At 30.5% G+C, this 15,535-nt stretch overlaps 2 protein-coding genes and 1 pseudogene across 2 annotated transcripts; all 3 read right to left on the minus strand.

Moving 5' to 3' along the window:
• Nucleotides 1-332: 332 nt before the first annotated feature.
• Nucleotides 333-873, minus strand: LOC149059664 (uncharacterized; annotated as a pseudogene).
• Nucleotides 874-952: 79 nt separating this feature from the next.
• Nucleotides 953-3,154, minus strand: LOC107171520 (uncharacterized). The gene has a single exon (XM_015521768.2). It carries the CDS (start codon nucleotides 3,152-3,154, stop codon nucleotides 953-955), a length of 2,202 nt encoding a protein of 733 aa, XP_015377254.2.
• Nucleotides 3,155-6,686: 3,532 nt separating this feature from the next.
• On the minus strand, nucleotides 6,687-15,319 carry LOC149059665 (uncharacterized). The gene is made up of 7 exons (XM_089217272.1): nucleotides 13,697-15,319; nucleotides 8,559-8,740; nucleotides 8,298-8,468; nucleotides 7,751-8,029; nucleotides 7,389-7,636; nucleotides 7,151-7,310; nucleotides 6,687-7,065 (listed from the first exon to the last, which is right to left on the minus strand). The coding sequence occupies exons 2-7, from the start codon at nucleotides 8,734-8,736 to the stop codon at nucleotides 6,929-6,931; spliced, it is 1,173 nt and encodes a 390-aa protein (XP_089073398.1). The 5' UTR covers nucleotides 8,737-8,740; nucleotides 13,697-15,319; the 3' UTR covers nucleotides 6,687-6,928.
• Between the last annotated feature and the right edge of the window lie 216 nt (nucleotides 15,320-15,535).

Genomic DNA, 15,535 nt, shown 5'->3' on the forward strand with positions numbered 1-15,535 from the left:
GACAATAATAATAATAATAATATGGGAAATCGGCACACTGCTCGGTACGCAACATGCCGCCCGCCTTGAAACATTGATTTCAACGTAGCAATAAATAGAATACGAAATAATACATAATTTTTGAGTTAACTTGATTTTAACAATGGAATATAAGTCAAGTATACTTACGTTTACAAATATTTATATAATCAAAAAAAAAAAAAAAACACAAAATAAACAAATATTTCAATTTTACAATTCGAACACACATCATTATAATTGATCTATGCGCTGAATTTAACAATAAAATAAAAAATAACATTTTAAGCTTACTAAAGAAATTTATCAAAATTTTAATCTGAATTATTTCCCTTAAATGGCAGAGGACACAATGTTCGGACTGCCCGTGTAAAATGTCCCGTCGATGTACGTATTTCAGCGACTCGCACCACCCCGTCACCGCCAGCAGTAGTTTTGGTCACTCGCCCTAAACGCCATCTTAACGGAGGGATATTATCCTCCCGTATCAATACTACGGTACCCACGTCCAGCTTAGGCCCCTTGTCACCAGACCACCTCTTTCTCTCTTGGAGCTGATTTAAGTACTCACGGCTCCATTTTTTCCAAATAATTTGTGAGTATTGCGTTACTCTACGCCATCGCGTCAAACTACTTGTCGGCATATTTGACAAGTCGGGTTCAGGTATAGATAAAAGTGATATAAGTGCCTATAAGGAAATGACCTGGGGTCAAAAAGGACGTGTCATTTGGGTCGGATGACATTGGAGTAATAGGTCGAGAATTTAGGCAAGCTTCAGCGCGCGTAAGCACAGTACTAAGCTCTTCGAAATGCAGGTGAGCGTCACCCACAGTTTTTTGTAATAAATGCTTCATGGACTTTACGGCTGCTTCCCATAGTCCCCCAAAGTGCGGCGAACGCGGGGGAATAAAGCGCATTGAACACCAACGTCTGTTAAAGCTTCTTGTACCTTTTTTTATGTTGTTCTGAATTAAATAGATCCTTCCACTCTTTCATTTTGCGATTTGCTCTGATAAAATTTGTCGCGTTGTCGCTATAAATAGTTATACTTCTTCCTCGTCGATCAAAAAAACGATTTAATGCGTTAATAAACGATGGTGTACTCAGATCGCCGACTAATTCGATGTATACTGCTTTTGTTGAAAAACAAACAAAAATACACACATAACCTTTTACTAATGGAGCATTGCGGCGCATAGCTGTCTTAATCATAAACGGACCCGCATAATCAATTCCACAATTTAAAAACGCGCGCGTCGGTTCTACTCGTTCCGCGGGTAAATTACCCATAATCGGTTGTACGACTACTGGTTTATAACGAAAGCATGTTATACATTTATGTATTATACTTCGGGCTATATTTCGTCCGTTTAAAGGCCAGTACTTCGATCGTAGCGAACATAATGTCGCCTGTGGACCACCGTGCATGCATCGTTCATGCTCATACTTAAATAATAACCGTGTAAAGTGACAATCCGCCGGCAACACAATTGGATGGTGCTGATAGTTGTCTAACGTAGCGGCATTTTTTAATCTTCCTCCTACCCGTATAACGTTATCTTTGTCTAAAAACGGACATAGTCGGAATAACTTACTTGATACGGCTATCTTATTCGAATTGATCAGCTCTTTAATCTCTTGCGAAAATGCTTCCTTTTGTATACACTTAATTATTGTTGTCCGTGCTCTATTTACTTCTTCCACACCGAGTACGCCGTCGAGCTTTGAATTTTTATGTGAACTGTTGTAGCAAAAACGTAAACAGTATGCTACGACACGTAATAATTTATTTATACATGAGTACCTGTTTATTAATGACAGATATTGCGGTATTACATTGCAGGTAGTTAAGGTCACTGACCGAGCCTCCGGTATTTCTAAATTTAGAATATTTTCGTTTTTAATAGATTTAGGCCAGTCCTTTTCATCTTTTACTAACCAATCGGGGCCGTGCCACCACAACGGCATATTGATTAATTTTGTCGGACAACAGCCTCTGGAAATTATGTCCGCTGGATTGTCTTTCGTATCAACGTGAGCCCAATCAGATACCGACGTTTTTTCCTGTATTTCTCCTACGCGATGGGCAACAAACGTACGCCACTTTGTCGACTGAGACGATATCCAAGCTAACACTATGTTTGAATCGGACCAAAAATAATTTTTGGTGGTGCCTAATTGCATTTTTGGAATGACTCTGCTTGCTAATCTCGCTAATAGTACAGCGGCGCATAACTCTAAACGAGGAAATGATACGACCTTGAGTGGTGCGACTTTTGACTTCGCGCATATTAACTTAGATGTATGTACGCCATCCGAATTTGTACTTCGTAAAAATAAGCAACACCCATAAGCTTCTATGCTTGCGTCGGCGAAACCATGAATTTGAACGTTAATTATTTTACCTTCACCTGTTATTTTTCGTGGTACAACTAAATCATTTAATGACATTAATGATGATCTATACACTTTCCATTCGTCCTGTGTACTTTCTGGAAGTGGTTCGTCCCATTGCATTTTCAGCAGCCATAGCCGTTGCATCATTGATTTGGCCCGAATAATCGCAGGTCCTATCAATCCGAGCGGGTCGAATAAACATGCTATTTTTGATAATATTTCACGTTTCGTAATTTGTTCACCGTTTTTAAGATGTTTTTCGTGTACTTTAAATTGTAACGTATCCTCACTAGAACTCCAATATAATCCGAGTATTTTCGTTATCGCGTTATCAAAAGTTTCGTGTGTGGCGATATTTTTACCATCATTAACATCTATCGATAGGTCCGAGATCAGATCACTATTATTTGACGACCATTTTTGTAACTCTAATCCAGCTGAGCCCAAAACCTCGATGAGTCCGTTACGTAATTGTATCGCTGTTTCTAACGTGTCGGCGCCTCCTAGAAAGTCGTCCATATAAAAATCGCGGACTATCGCTGTATAAACTTCAGGTTTTGTATTACGTATTGTTTCGGCTAGTTTACCAAGACAGCCGGTTGCTAAGAAAGATGCGGGTACTGTTCCGTACGTAATAGTCTTCAATTGAAATATTTTTATCGGCTCGCTCGGGTCCTCTCGCCATAGTATTCGTTGAAAACTACGATGTTCGTCAGTTATCCAAAACTGTCGATACATTTTAATAATATCGGCCGATAGCACGTAATTATGTGTGCGAAATCGTGTGAGAATAAACAACAAATCATCCTGAAGAACTGGACCCTTTAATAACATATCGTTTAAACTTACACCATTATCAGACTTACATCATGAAGCGTCGAAAACTACTCGCAACCGCGTCGACGTACTTGACTCTTTTACAACCGCGTGATGTGGTAAAAAACACGTATTAACATTATTGACGCATTTATCGCCAAATATTTGTTCCAAGTGTCCTAATTCCTTATATTCATTTATGAATTTAACGTATTCATTTTTTAATTCTTTGTTATTTTCAAGTCGTCTCTCAAGAGCTAGAAACCGACGTTTGGCGATATTATAAGAGTTTCCTATTTTTAAAGTGCTATTCCGAAATGGTAGGTGTACGATAAAACGTCCGTCCTTGCCGCGAGCCACAGTATCGTCAAAATATTTTTTACACAATTTTTCTTCCGCAGTAAACGGAGCATCAACTTTACATTCTTCCATACTCCAGAAGCACGGCAAAATATTTTCTAAATTTGATTCTGAGTGTGTTGATGTAGTATGATGGACGGTACTAATTGTCGTTTCAGTTTTACGATCTAAAACCGATACTGGTCCTGATACAACCCAGCCCAACTTTGTTTCTTGAAATACCGGACCGTTACAATGCGGTTTTATTTTTCAATCGCACAATAAATCATAAAAGTGTGAAGCACCAATTAAAATATCTATTTTTTGTGGAACGCGGAATGACGGATCAGCTAACTTGATATTTTCTGGAACACCACCTAAGTCGACTATATTTTTTGTCGGTAAATCACCTGTAATTTTTGGGACTACTAACATTTTTAATGAAAATGTATAATCATTGAAACGAGATCCGAAGCGTGCGTGTACGTACGAATTTACGTGTTGAGTTACAGAACCTATACCATTTATTTGATGAGCCGTCTTTATTTTTCTTAACTTCAAGGCTTGAACTATTTCTTCAGTTATGAAACTGTTTTGTGATCCCGAGTCCAATAGTGATCGACATAAAATCGATATTGCGCACTTTCCTATTGCTCGTACGACGGCCGTTGCTAAAATTACGTTATCGTGATCAATGCACGATGCATGTGCGCTAGTCGACGTACTTACTATTTGTTGATTCGAAATTTCATTTGATTTTTTTTCATTATGCTTTTGTGGAATAATTAAGTGTAGTAGTGTATTGTGTGCTTTATGACATTTGTAGCAATTATTCCGCGAAAGACAGCGTTTAACGTCGTGTTTTCGTAGGCATACCTTGCAAAGCCCTAGTTCATTGACCCTTTTTATTCGCTCGGTTACTGATAATGACAAAAATGAAGGACATTTGTAGATTGTATGCGACAAATCACACGCATAACATTTTATCTCCGCTGTAGAAACTAAAGATGTAGAGGTGTTATTGTTTTTGTTAATTTTATTTTTTCGATTTTCATTTTTGTTTTCCGACACATACTCAACGAGTTTAGAAATGTTTTTCGATGATTCGATTGCTTCCAAAATTTGCGAACGCGCATCTAAAAATAATATTAAATCTGCTACTTTGGAAATTTTGTTTTTTGAGGATTTTGTCTCCCATTCACTTAAAGTGATAGCATCTAACTTCGTGCAAATAACATGTACAAGCAGTGGACCCCAATCGCATGGCTGCTGCTTCAACGCTTCTAAAGCGGATATATGACCACGTAGTGTGTCGGAAAATTGTCTTAAACTATTCGACGAATTTTCTTTTACGTCACGTAATTCACATATGCCTTTGACATGAGACTGAACTAATAATTTTTCGTTTCTATACCTCGATATTAACGTTTTCCAAGCGTGCTCATAATTATTTGCTGTTGTTTCGAGATTCTTAATACAATTTGCAAGTTCGTTAACTAAAGATGAGCGCAAATAAAAAATTTTTTGTATTGGCGTTAAATTAATATTTGTATGGATAAGCGCCACGAAAATATCGTGAAACGATGTCCAGTCTGCGTAATCACCGCTGAAAACCGGTATATTTAGGGCGGCCAGCTTTATCGTTGACGATGCGGATCCGATACTCTCTGCGCGCGACGACATTTGCGGGGAGGCTTCTCCATGCTCATTAATGTTTGTTCCGCAGCTCGATCTAGTGGAATTTATCATTTGCTCTGCTTTCGCCATCACTTCAAAATACGCATTTTCGAACTCTTCTCTGTATGCTGAATGATCTGTGCTATTTGCGCTAGCCAATTCTTCAATCTCCGACTGTACACGTTCAAAATTATACCAAGCCTCTTCGACCTTTTTACGCCGCAATACAATTTGATTCATGTCACATTCGGTTGACCCGATGTAACCTTGGAATCGCGTCAAAATGGCCTTGATTTGGCCACGTCGCGCAATCAATACACTAATATCATCCATCGCCTAATAACGTCGTACAATTAAGCAATAAAATATAATATTAGGTATAATATATTAAGCTCGCTAACGACCGCGCCGACGACGACTTGTGTCTATTGTATCTATGAGCCTAATCAGCAATCAACTTCAGATAAGCGTGCCGAATATCGATAATGTACTAAGCGCTGTTATATAATATTATCCCACACAGCAAAATTATATTTTTACAATTTTTTAACAATATTCATTCTTAAATTTAAACATTTGATGTATATTCGAGGAATATTTTTGATTATTGTCACAATATTATTAGATCACTATTTGGCAGAGGATCAAATGTTTTCACAATGATCTCTTAAAATATATATAAAATATTTTATGTGTTTCTTGTGAGAATATTGTTTATAATTGTTGCAAGAACATTACATGTTAGTAATTTTCAGAATATTGTTCATAATTGTTGCAAGAACATTACATGTTAGTAATTTTCAGAATATTGTATTTAAATGTTTTTAATATGTTATTGGTGGTGATTGTAAAAATATTCAGTTTAATGTTGTAATAACATTATATGGAGGTATATGATAATATTTTCCTTCTATATTGTAAAAACAATCAACTCCAATATTGTGAAGATGTTATAATATTATAATATTTAAAATTTTTACACGTCTTACAATTTTCTATATAATTTTTTAGTACAAAACAGGAATTAGATTTCAAAAAATTGTGTTATAGTTCTAATAAAATGTATATTAAAATCCAATTAAATACTGAGTGTAAATACATAATTTGCAAATACTATATAATATATACTAATATTATATGTATCTATAGTTATTTATAATAGTTTATTACAATGTTTTCTTCAACATAGATAAAAAAGTATAAAATTATATTAGGTATACGTATGGCTTTCCTAGCTATATAATAATAAATGTATATAATATTAAAAATAGAAATGTGGCTTTCTTAGCTATATAATCAGTTAATAACAAATTGTTTAAAAAAAATATATATAAGCTAGTATATTAGGTATACGTATGGCTTTCCTAGCTATAAGAACAAATTGTTTAAAAAAAATATATATAAGTATAAAATTATATTAGGTATAGGTATGTATGGCTTTCCTAGCTATATAATAATAAATGTATATAATATTAAAAATAGAAATGTGGCTTTCTTAGCTATATAATCAGTTAATAATAAATTGTTTAAAAAAAATATATAAGTATATTAGGTATACGTATGGCTTTCCTAGCTATATAATAATCAGCTCATAAAAAAACATTTAAAAAAACAAAATATATTTAGTTGAAATTATAATTTAATTTACTTAAATGCAAAATTATTTGTTGAGTCACATTATTATCCACTTTTGTCCGTTGTATTCTTTTCATTTCTTTTTTTTATGCGTTCTGATGCTTGAGCCATCCACAATTTTATAGGTTTTTCAATATCTTTAAAAGGTATATCATGATATTTTTTCATTTTATGAACTGCCTCTAAATAACAAACAATACATATAAAAATATTTAAAGTAAATAAATAAAATATGTAGTCTTAAATAATTTTTTTTTAAATATTTACCAAATATTATAGAACAGCTTTGTAGATTAGATAATTTTAATTTTCCCTTATGACCAATGTATGAATAATTGGAGAGAAATTTGTCTGTGAAAATCTTTTGCATTATTCTACGCACAGTTTCTGATATGGTATCTCCCATAAGACGTGTTAATGCTAGTACCTTTAACATTTAAATTAATATAAATATTTCTGGAACTAATAAATGTCAATAAACTTAAAAAAATCATTCAATATTTACCATTTGAGTTCTGAATGGTTTATCGTTAGTCAATCGTTCTTCTATAACATCTAAAGACTCGTTGTTGTCAATACTAATTATTTCCATATCACTTATTACATTATGAAGGTTTAATGAAGATATAGATGGATTTTCAATTTTATCATGAATTTTCTCTATTAAAGTAACCATAGAATCTAATCGTTTTTGAACTACCTCAATTTCATATTTCATGCAAGTTAAGCTTCTGGTTACAATTTTTTTAAAAGCTGGAAAGTAAATAAACATTTATAAGTATAAAGAAAATGCCTATGCATTAATACTTTTGGTAGTATTAGGTTTTTAGTTATTTTACTGTAACAAAAACATATATATTATAATACCTTGATCACTTTCATTTTCACAGTTATTATTATTTGGAGTGAAGCCATAAGATAGGCGCCTAGGCGTTTCAGAAATTGTGTCACGAGTAACTTTTAATTTCTTGTTACTAACAAACTCCTGTACTTCATCAATATCTGAATTTGATCTTGAAATATTTTTTTTACTAGTGTTAGATTCAACAGAGTTTGATGGACTATTATTGGCAAATAGTTCATCAGTTTGGGATAATGATGCATCTGGATAGCATGAATTGCCTGGATTTTCTTCATCTTCAGATTCTGAAATGCATACATTTTACGTTTTAGTGACTTTATATTGAATACGAGAATATATAAAATTACAATAATAGGAATACTACATTTTTTAATAACACATAATATCACTGTAATTAATACATTAAAATGCTATAATTAAATTAGATATATAATATATTCATCATTGAATGAATTAACTGATTTTAACTTAAAAAACCGGTTTTATGAAATTTAATATTATTAAAGGAACCTATGATAATATATTATATTATTAAATAGCTATTATAGTTACCATCAGAAGAAACCGTTGGAAGTTTAGGAGCAATGAATTCCTTAGATGAACCAGCACTTGACCGTTGAATACTTTTGTTTCGATTTTTTTTATTTTCTTCAAACACATAAATTTCATTTGAAGAAACCTCGGAATTATCTTTAGCAAATGAACGGGCATCAATAAGACTGCCTAAAAAAAGTTCAAATCATAATCATATAGTTAATAAAATTATTTAAATCAACAAATTTCAATAAAATAAATAAGTATTTTATTTCATACTTATGTTATTTTTAATAATTGTTGCTTTTAAGTATTGAAAATCCACTTCGTTTGGTTTTAGGCGTCGCTCTATACATTTTCTCGGTGATTTTTTGGGCCATGCGCATACTCCTCTCTCAAACCAAAATTGAGGTACAGCTGCTATGCTGTTGTCTTCGAAGCAAACAACAGTCCACATTTTACTAAAACAACCATTCTAAAATTAATTTTGAAAATACAATCAAATAATTTATTCATACATAGTGTATAGCAACATATATTAAAAACGTCCTATTATTTACCATTTATGGTTTTAAATGTTTTCTTTAAGTTACAATTACAGCCAACATTAGCAACAACAGTTCAATACTGTATACCAGCTATACCTAATTGAAGCCAATAGCTAATAGCTTGTATTAATTTCTTACATATATAATTATTTACTTATTATGTACTTAAGTATCTTACATTTTTTCAAATACAGGTAATTCTAAAATCTTAAAATCTAAAAATTAAGAATCAAATGAATAAACAATTTATTTGATTGAATATAAAACTATAAAACTATGAAACTATAAAACATATTAAAATAAAAATATTTTGTCAAATTTAAGAGTGAACATTTTTTACAAACTTAATTTTTGCTAAACAAAAATAATATTTATCTTAATAATGGTATGGCTATAAGTTCATTTTCTATTTCAAAAACAACCATTTTAGTTTTAATATCCGCTATTTTCCATAATTTATTATTTTCACTTAAATTTTTAATTTTGTATATATTAAGTTTTGAAGAACATATAGGCTTTAAAAAAAAATCTATTTTATTTTCAAATTTCTGACCAACTATGGTGTCAGTTTTTGAACTAATTTTAGTAATACGAACAATATCTTCACTATTTGAAAGGAAAAAACAATCGGGTTCATTAACTCTAAATGTGAATTGCGAGGGTTCAGTAACTTCAATATTTTCATTATTGCAACGCTCTTCGTATCGTCTAACAATTTGCTGCAATGGTGTTTCATGCTTCCGAAGCATTCCTTTTAATTCCTTCATATAGTTTTCAAAGGTGAAGGCGCTACAATTATCAAGTGGTCCATGCAGATGATAGTCATCAACTAAGTGAAGTAAACCATGGATATTATGGGATATAAAGTGACATCCATATATTTGTTGAAATCGCTCTACAAAGTACTCCAAAAGTTTTTGGGCATAACATAAATATTTAGAACTTTGTTCGGAAATCAAAAGAATTCTTAAAGCTACACTAAATACCATGAAATGTTGATAGCAGTCATCAGGGAGAATATTTTTTAATACTATAGGACCAGTATACAGAAGAAACTGACGAAATTCTGTTGCCTTATATCGTTTAAATTCTTCAATTGCTCTTGGCTTTCGTGCAAAATCATTTGTTATACATTTTTTTATCTTATTAAGTGAAGATGTTATGTTTTTTATTTTCCAGCTTGGTAAACGAACATTAGTTGGCCCTGTATTTAACCAGAGACTTATTAATTTTTTTGTGACCCCTAAACAAACTAAATGCATATAGTCAAGAGGAAATAAATGTACAATATCAGTATCTGGTATTAATGCAACACATGATATGGTAGATGATATGTGGTGCTCTTCATACTTCATTTGTACATAGTCTTGATGTAATCTTTTCATACTTCCATTTTTGTCGTAAGGAAAACAAACACGGTTGTTTATGTAATCACCTTCTTGTACACAGCGTGTACAAGAAAAAAAACCAGAATGACCCTTTACACGTAGTACAAACGATTTCGCTGGTGCATCACAGCACATTAGTTCAATTTTAACTTTTTTTACTTCATTGTTAATAACGATCCCATTCATTGATAAATCTATGATTTCTGTAATGAAGTCTAAAAGGAAATCGTTACTGTCTTGTGGTTTTTCATTTCCATAGTATATTCCTACTGGAAAAATATATTTTCGGTAAGGAATAATATATCCCAAAATTGGCCATAACTGACCTGAACTACTCTTTGATATTGGAAGCCCATCTATACCAATAGCAATCTTTATTTGTTCATTAGTAGACAAAATCGATGAATATCTTTGGATACCTTTTTTTATGCCAAAGTGGTAGTATATTCCTGGTTTTACTTCTCTTATATTTAAAACCTTTGTAGATGTTGATTTTAATAATGTTCGACAATCTTTTGGTAGGTATGTAAGTTGTGCTTTATATTTTAAGACACTCAAAAGCCTGTTTACTGTGCTTTGAGGAACATTACAATCAACAGCCCACTCACCAAGAGATTTTTTGATGTCATCTTTATTAACATTTAAAACTGCATTGCTATAATTCATTTCATTAGGAATAATATAATTTATTGAACTATTTGAAGGCAAATCCTTATAAAACAATGCACCGTCTTCTCTTGGATCTTCTGGAGGGACCTTTTTTGAGGAATACAAATTATTGGAAGCAAAATTATCAATTTCACTTTCATTGAAAGTAATAATTTCTTGGGTCGTTTCTTGAATTGGAGAAATATTAAATTGAGGTTCTAAACTATTTGACAAATTTACATCAAGTAAATTTTCTAATATTTCCATCTCTTGTTGTATTTTTCTCCGCTTTGTTCGATAACTGCTAGCTGCTTTCATTTTATGTACCTAGTTAAATATTTGAAAGCCTATAATATATTATACTATATAATATATAATTATACTAGGTATATAATATATAATTATACTATATAATATATAATTACTATTCATACATAATATATTTAATTTTGTAATTTAAGAAATATAAATTATGTTACTGGTAGTATGAATATTCAAGTATAATGTTTTATAATGCCAAAGAAATGGAATACTTTATGATCAATAGAGATGAAACAAAAATATATATGAAAAAGAGAGAGATAAGTACATATATAATTAAAATATAATAAACTATAGTCTTATTAAACAAATAAAATAAATATAATACAAATTTAATAATTATATATAAATAACCTAGGAATAGATAATACAATTTTAATACAAGATTCAAATTCTTATTAATATTTTTAATAACACAAAATGTTTTTTTTATACCTGTGTATAATAATATACCTATAGGCAGAATAACAATTAATTAAGAATACATCGATTTTACCTTAATTAATTGTTATTCTGCTTTATTTTCATTTTCCCTATCAATTTATTGTCGTATGGATTGTGTTTTTTACATTTGCCCCAATAATTCTACTATATATTACTATACATTTTAGGGAAAATGTAAAAACTCACATAAGAACAGTTTGAAGAAATAATTAATATATACTGATGATTCATTTACTTTTCCCCATTCTTTTATTTTCTAAATTGTAATGGGCATATGTAAATTTAAAATTGTAAACTGGATAATGTTTTTATACTAAATATAACCCCAAAATATGGTTGCTTAAAACTTTTACATATAATTACATTGCAAGATATGTGTAGAACACATTATATATGTGTGAGTGTTAATGTAAGTAAACATTGTCAAAACCGTTTACATTTACCCCAGTTTATCTAAAAGAATTATGACATCATTTATACAAACAAGATTAAAATATTTCACTAATTAGAAAAACTGTTAATTATTTAGCATTTATGCCTGTAATTAGTGTATGTATTTATTTGGTGAATATATATAATAATGTAAAGAACTAATGGTGAAACACAACGGGACTTTTGGGTTTAAAAATTTCAACTTAAACTACCTATATAAGTAACCATGACCGTTTATGTTATAACATAAAACATTATGCATAGTACCTACCTATACCTACCTACCTATATATTATAGTTGGTAATATTCGTATTATTTGGTAACTTGATATTTTTAATTTTGTATTCAATTATTTTATTAAAAAAAATCATAAATTAGTAAATTTGTTTATATACAATAGGTAAGAAATAAATGTATTTATTTGTACTGCCTACTATAATGAGCAGGGCTAGGATTTGTATGCAATAAAAAATGGTAAAGTATGCATTTTATTTATCGAAATATGCAAAAATATGCATTTCAATTTTTATAAGATAAACACAAAAATATAGTTACAAAAAAAATATTTATTTGTTGAAATACATCAGAGATTGTCTGTTTGTCTTAATATAATATAATTGAGAAAAAAAAAAATTTAGAAATAAGATTTATAATTCATATTCACTACGTGTGTTACATGCTACGACCATAATTTTTTTTAAATTTTCAAAAATGAATGTCAAACTTTTCAATTATTTATCTCATACCTATTGTACCATAGGATTGTATTTATATTTTATAAAAATAAAATTTATGTTTGACAAAAAAACCAAGTTTTATGAAATATATACTATAAGACATGCATTTTTCGCATTCTTAAAATCAAAATATGCAATAATATTCATTTTATTCAATATACCTATTATGCAATGATATGATTTTCATCCAAAATATGCAAAAACATGCAAAATAAAAATACCACCATTTATCTCATCATGAGGTGATTCATGGACATTACTGACAAAATCAATAATCAGAAGGCGCAAAAAAAACATGCTGTTGCATATAAATCCTAGCCCTGATAATGAGTAAAATAGTAAAGTACAAGTAGGTACAATTTTATGAGTAAAAATAATCACATTTTGACAGTTGATTTTTTTGTACATAATTATACACCTTTGTATATATATTTTTGTACATATTTTTTATTATATGAGTATATAGATCTAAATATAAAACAACTCGAGTTGTTACCTAATCAACGAAGAAGTCCACACAGTGGTGGGAAGTTTATTAGCAGGTTTGGACCACCGTTCTAGGGGTGTGTCATGTGGTAGGAAAAATCCAAATTCAACGAGCCACGGAACAATATTAATTAGCCAATTCAAGACTTTTAATTTTGACAGTGAAAAAAACACCATGTCAGTGTATAGAGTTTACAAGCATTTGGATTTGGGCCATGAGTTTTCATATTAATTTAAAAACTGCAGTTCAAATTACCGATAGAATATTATAGTATAATAGACCACTTCCTATATATTTTTAATTTTGGCCGGATAAAGTGTGGGAAATGAATATATTAATTTTATTATTAAGACGTGTAATTTAAAATATAGTACCTTAAGTGTTACGTATGTAAATGATAATATGACTTACGTGTTTTAATTTGACGGAGCTTCAATATTAATAATATATAAAATATATTATTGAATCTTCAACTTCCAGCTTGACGGCAGTCGATAGACAACTTCGATTAATCGGTTAGGAGTTTATGATAAAACGTGGCTAAATAACATGGCATAAATAATAAAGCGGTATGAAATAAATCGTAAATCGTACCTATGTTACAGTCAACGAAAAATTAAAATAAGTAATATTACGACAATAAGAGTATTACGGCTGTTACAAACAAGTTTAGTCATGGGCGGGAGTGAGATAGTTATAGATCTTTCCGACAATCGCATACTCTTGCCTCTCGCTCTACGACGGCTACGAGTGGCTGGGTCGGCGGCGGCGGCGGCAGCGGCCGTCAAATCGTAAAAGATTGGAAAAACCATGATACTTATTATTATTATAGTACAGAAAAATAAAAACAAAACGTCTCGGTCATCCACTGTATGCGGGGGGGGGGGAGTGTGGTCGATCATGATAACGTCTAGCGTCAACCGTCTATGAACGTCGCTATTCGCAGCTTTAATACTTCTGTGACTATTATACAACGACTATTTACTACCTATACAAATATACAATAGCTAGGTGTTAAAAAAATTTGGAAACGCTTGAATTAGGTGCTGTTTGCATACTTTACATACCAGAAACCTACATAGTACATAACATAATATTATAAACACCACATTGTAGGTACCTAATTCAGTATACCAGTATTCTTTACCTATGTATAGGTACTGCAGTTATGGTGTGTTCTTAAAATCTAATAAATAAAAGCAGTTAGGTTAAAAGTTAAAATCGTTTAAAATATACAAATATTATGTTAAGGAGGTACCTATGTAATATATACTTATATATACATCATAGTTTTTTTTTACTTTACACAAAATTTAAATCATTGATTTATAAAATTCAATATAATATAATATAGCTACTATATTATGTTATTATAGGCATATAGATTCTTACCACTCAGAAAAACAATATATCAAATAAATAATAATTATGAATTATGTAGCCACATAATTATATTTAAACCTAAACTATACATTATTATTATTTATTATGCCTATATAGGTACACTATATATTATGTTTATTTTATATGTGTACAAATGTAGGTACAATATATGTAAATTCAATTGAAGGCCCCGGTGCAAAAACCAGATATACGTCCATTTTTCATAATGTTCAAGAAACACAAAAAACTATCTATAAAATTGGGAAATGAACCAAAAATTAAAAACGTGGTGCTAGTCTTTTTGTAAGATTAAGATACATGACTTAAACAAGTTCTATTACCAAATTTTTCCACCACTGTAGCCTGCAGTAACTTTTGAGTTTTGGCCTTAGGGTTAAAAAATACGCCTCGTCGACACGCTACTTTTCTGCATTTATATAATAATATAATAGATTTTATAAATAAAGCATAAATACCATGCTCACAGAGAAATATATAATTTTAGAATTAATACTGCCAAATACAAAATAAAATTCAATAGCGGTAACTACTTTATAATATGTTTACCTATAGGTATAGGTATAGGTATTATACTAGGTATAATACTAATATTATGATGTCTCTCTTGTCTGATCAAATTGAATAATATTCGCAACTCGCTCATTATTAGTTGAAATAATAAATTATATAATTTATAGGTATATATATATATTAGATAATATATAATGGGTACACAATTATAATATGATTACAATTATATACACTATTAATATAAGTTTTAATGAATAAAATAACGTGCATATAAAAAAATCGTAAAACATTAAAATACGTAGTACCTTATACAGTATATATTATATATAATACATA

The sequence above is a fragment of the Diuraphis noxia genome, unplaced genomic scaffold (assembly GCF_037042655.1).
Source record: "Diuraphis noxia isolate RWA-SAM2 unplaced genomic scaffold, SU_Dnox_SAM2 contig0001, whole genome shotgun sequence".
Taxonomy (NCBI): domain Eukaryota; kingdom Metazoa; phylum Arthropoda; class Insecta; order Hemiptera; family Aphididae; genus Diuraphis; species Diuraphis noxia.

Coding starts and splice junctions, on each gene's coding strand:
- LOC107171520 (XM_015521768.2), bottom strand. CDS start 3,154: ATGTATCGACAGTTTTGGATAACTGACGAACATCGTAGTTTTCAACGA.
- LOC149059665 (XM_089217272.1), bottom strand. CDS start 8,736: ATGTGGACTGTTGTTTGCTTCGAAGACAACAGCATAGCAGCTGTACCT. Junction 8,030..8,297: donor TCCAACGGTTTCTTCTGATG/GTAACTATAATA, acceptor TATGCATTTCAG/AATCTGAAGATGAAGAAAAT. Junction 7,311..7,388: donor AACCATTCAGAACTCAAATG/GTAAATATTGAA, acceptor TAAATGTTAAAG/GTACTAGCATTAACACGTCT.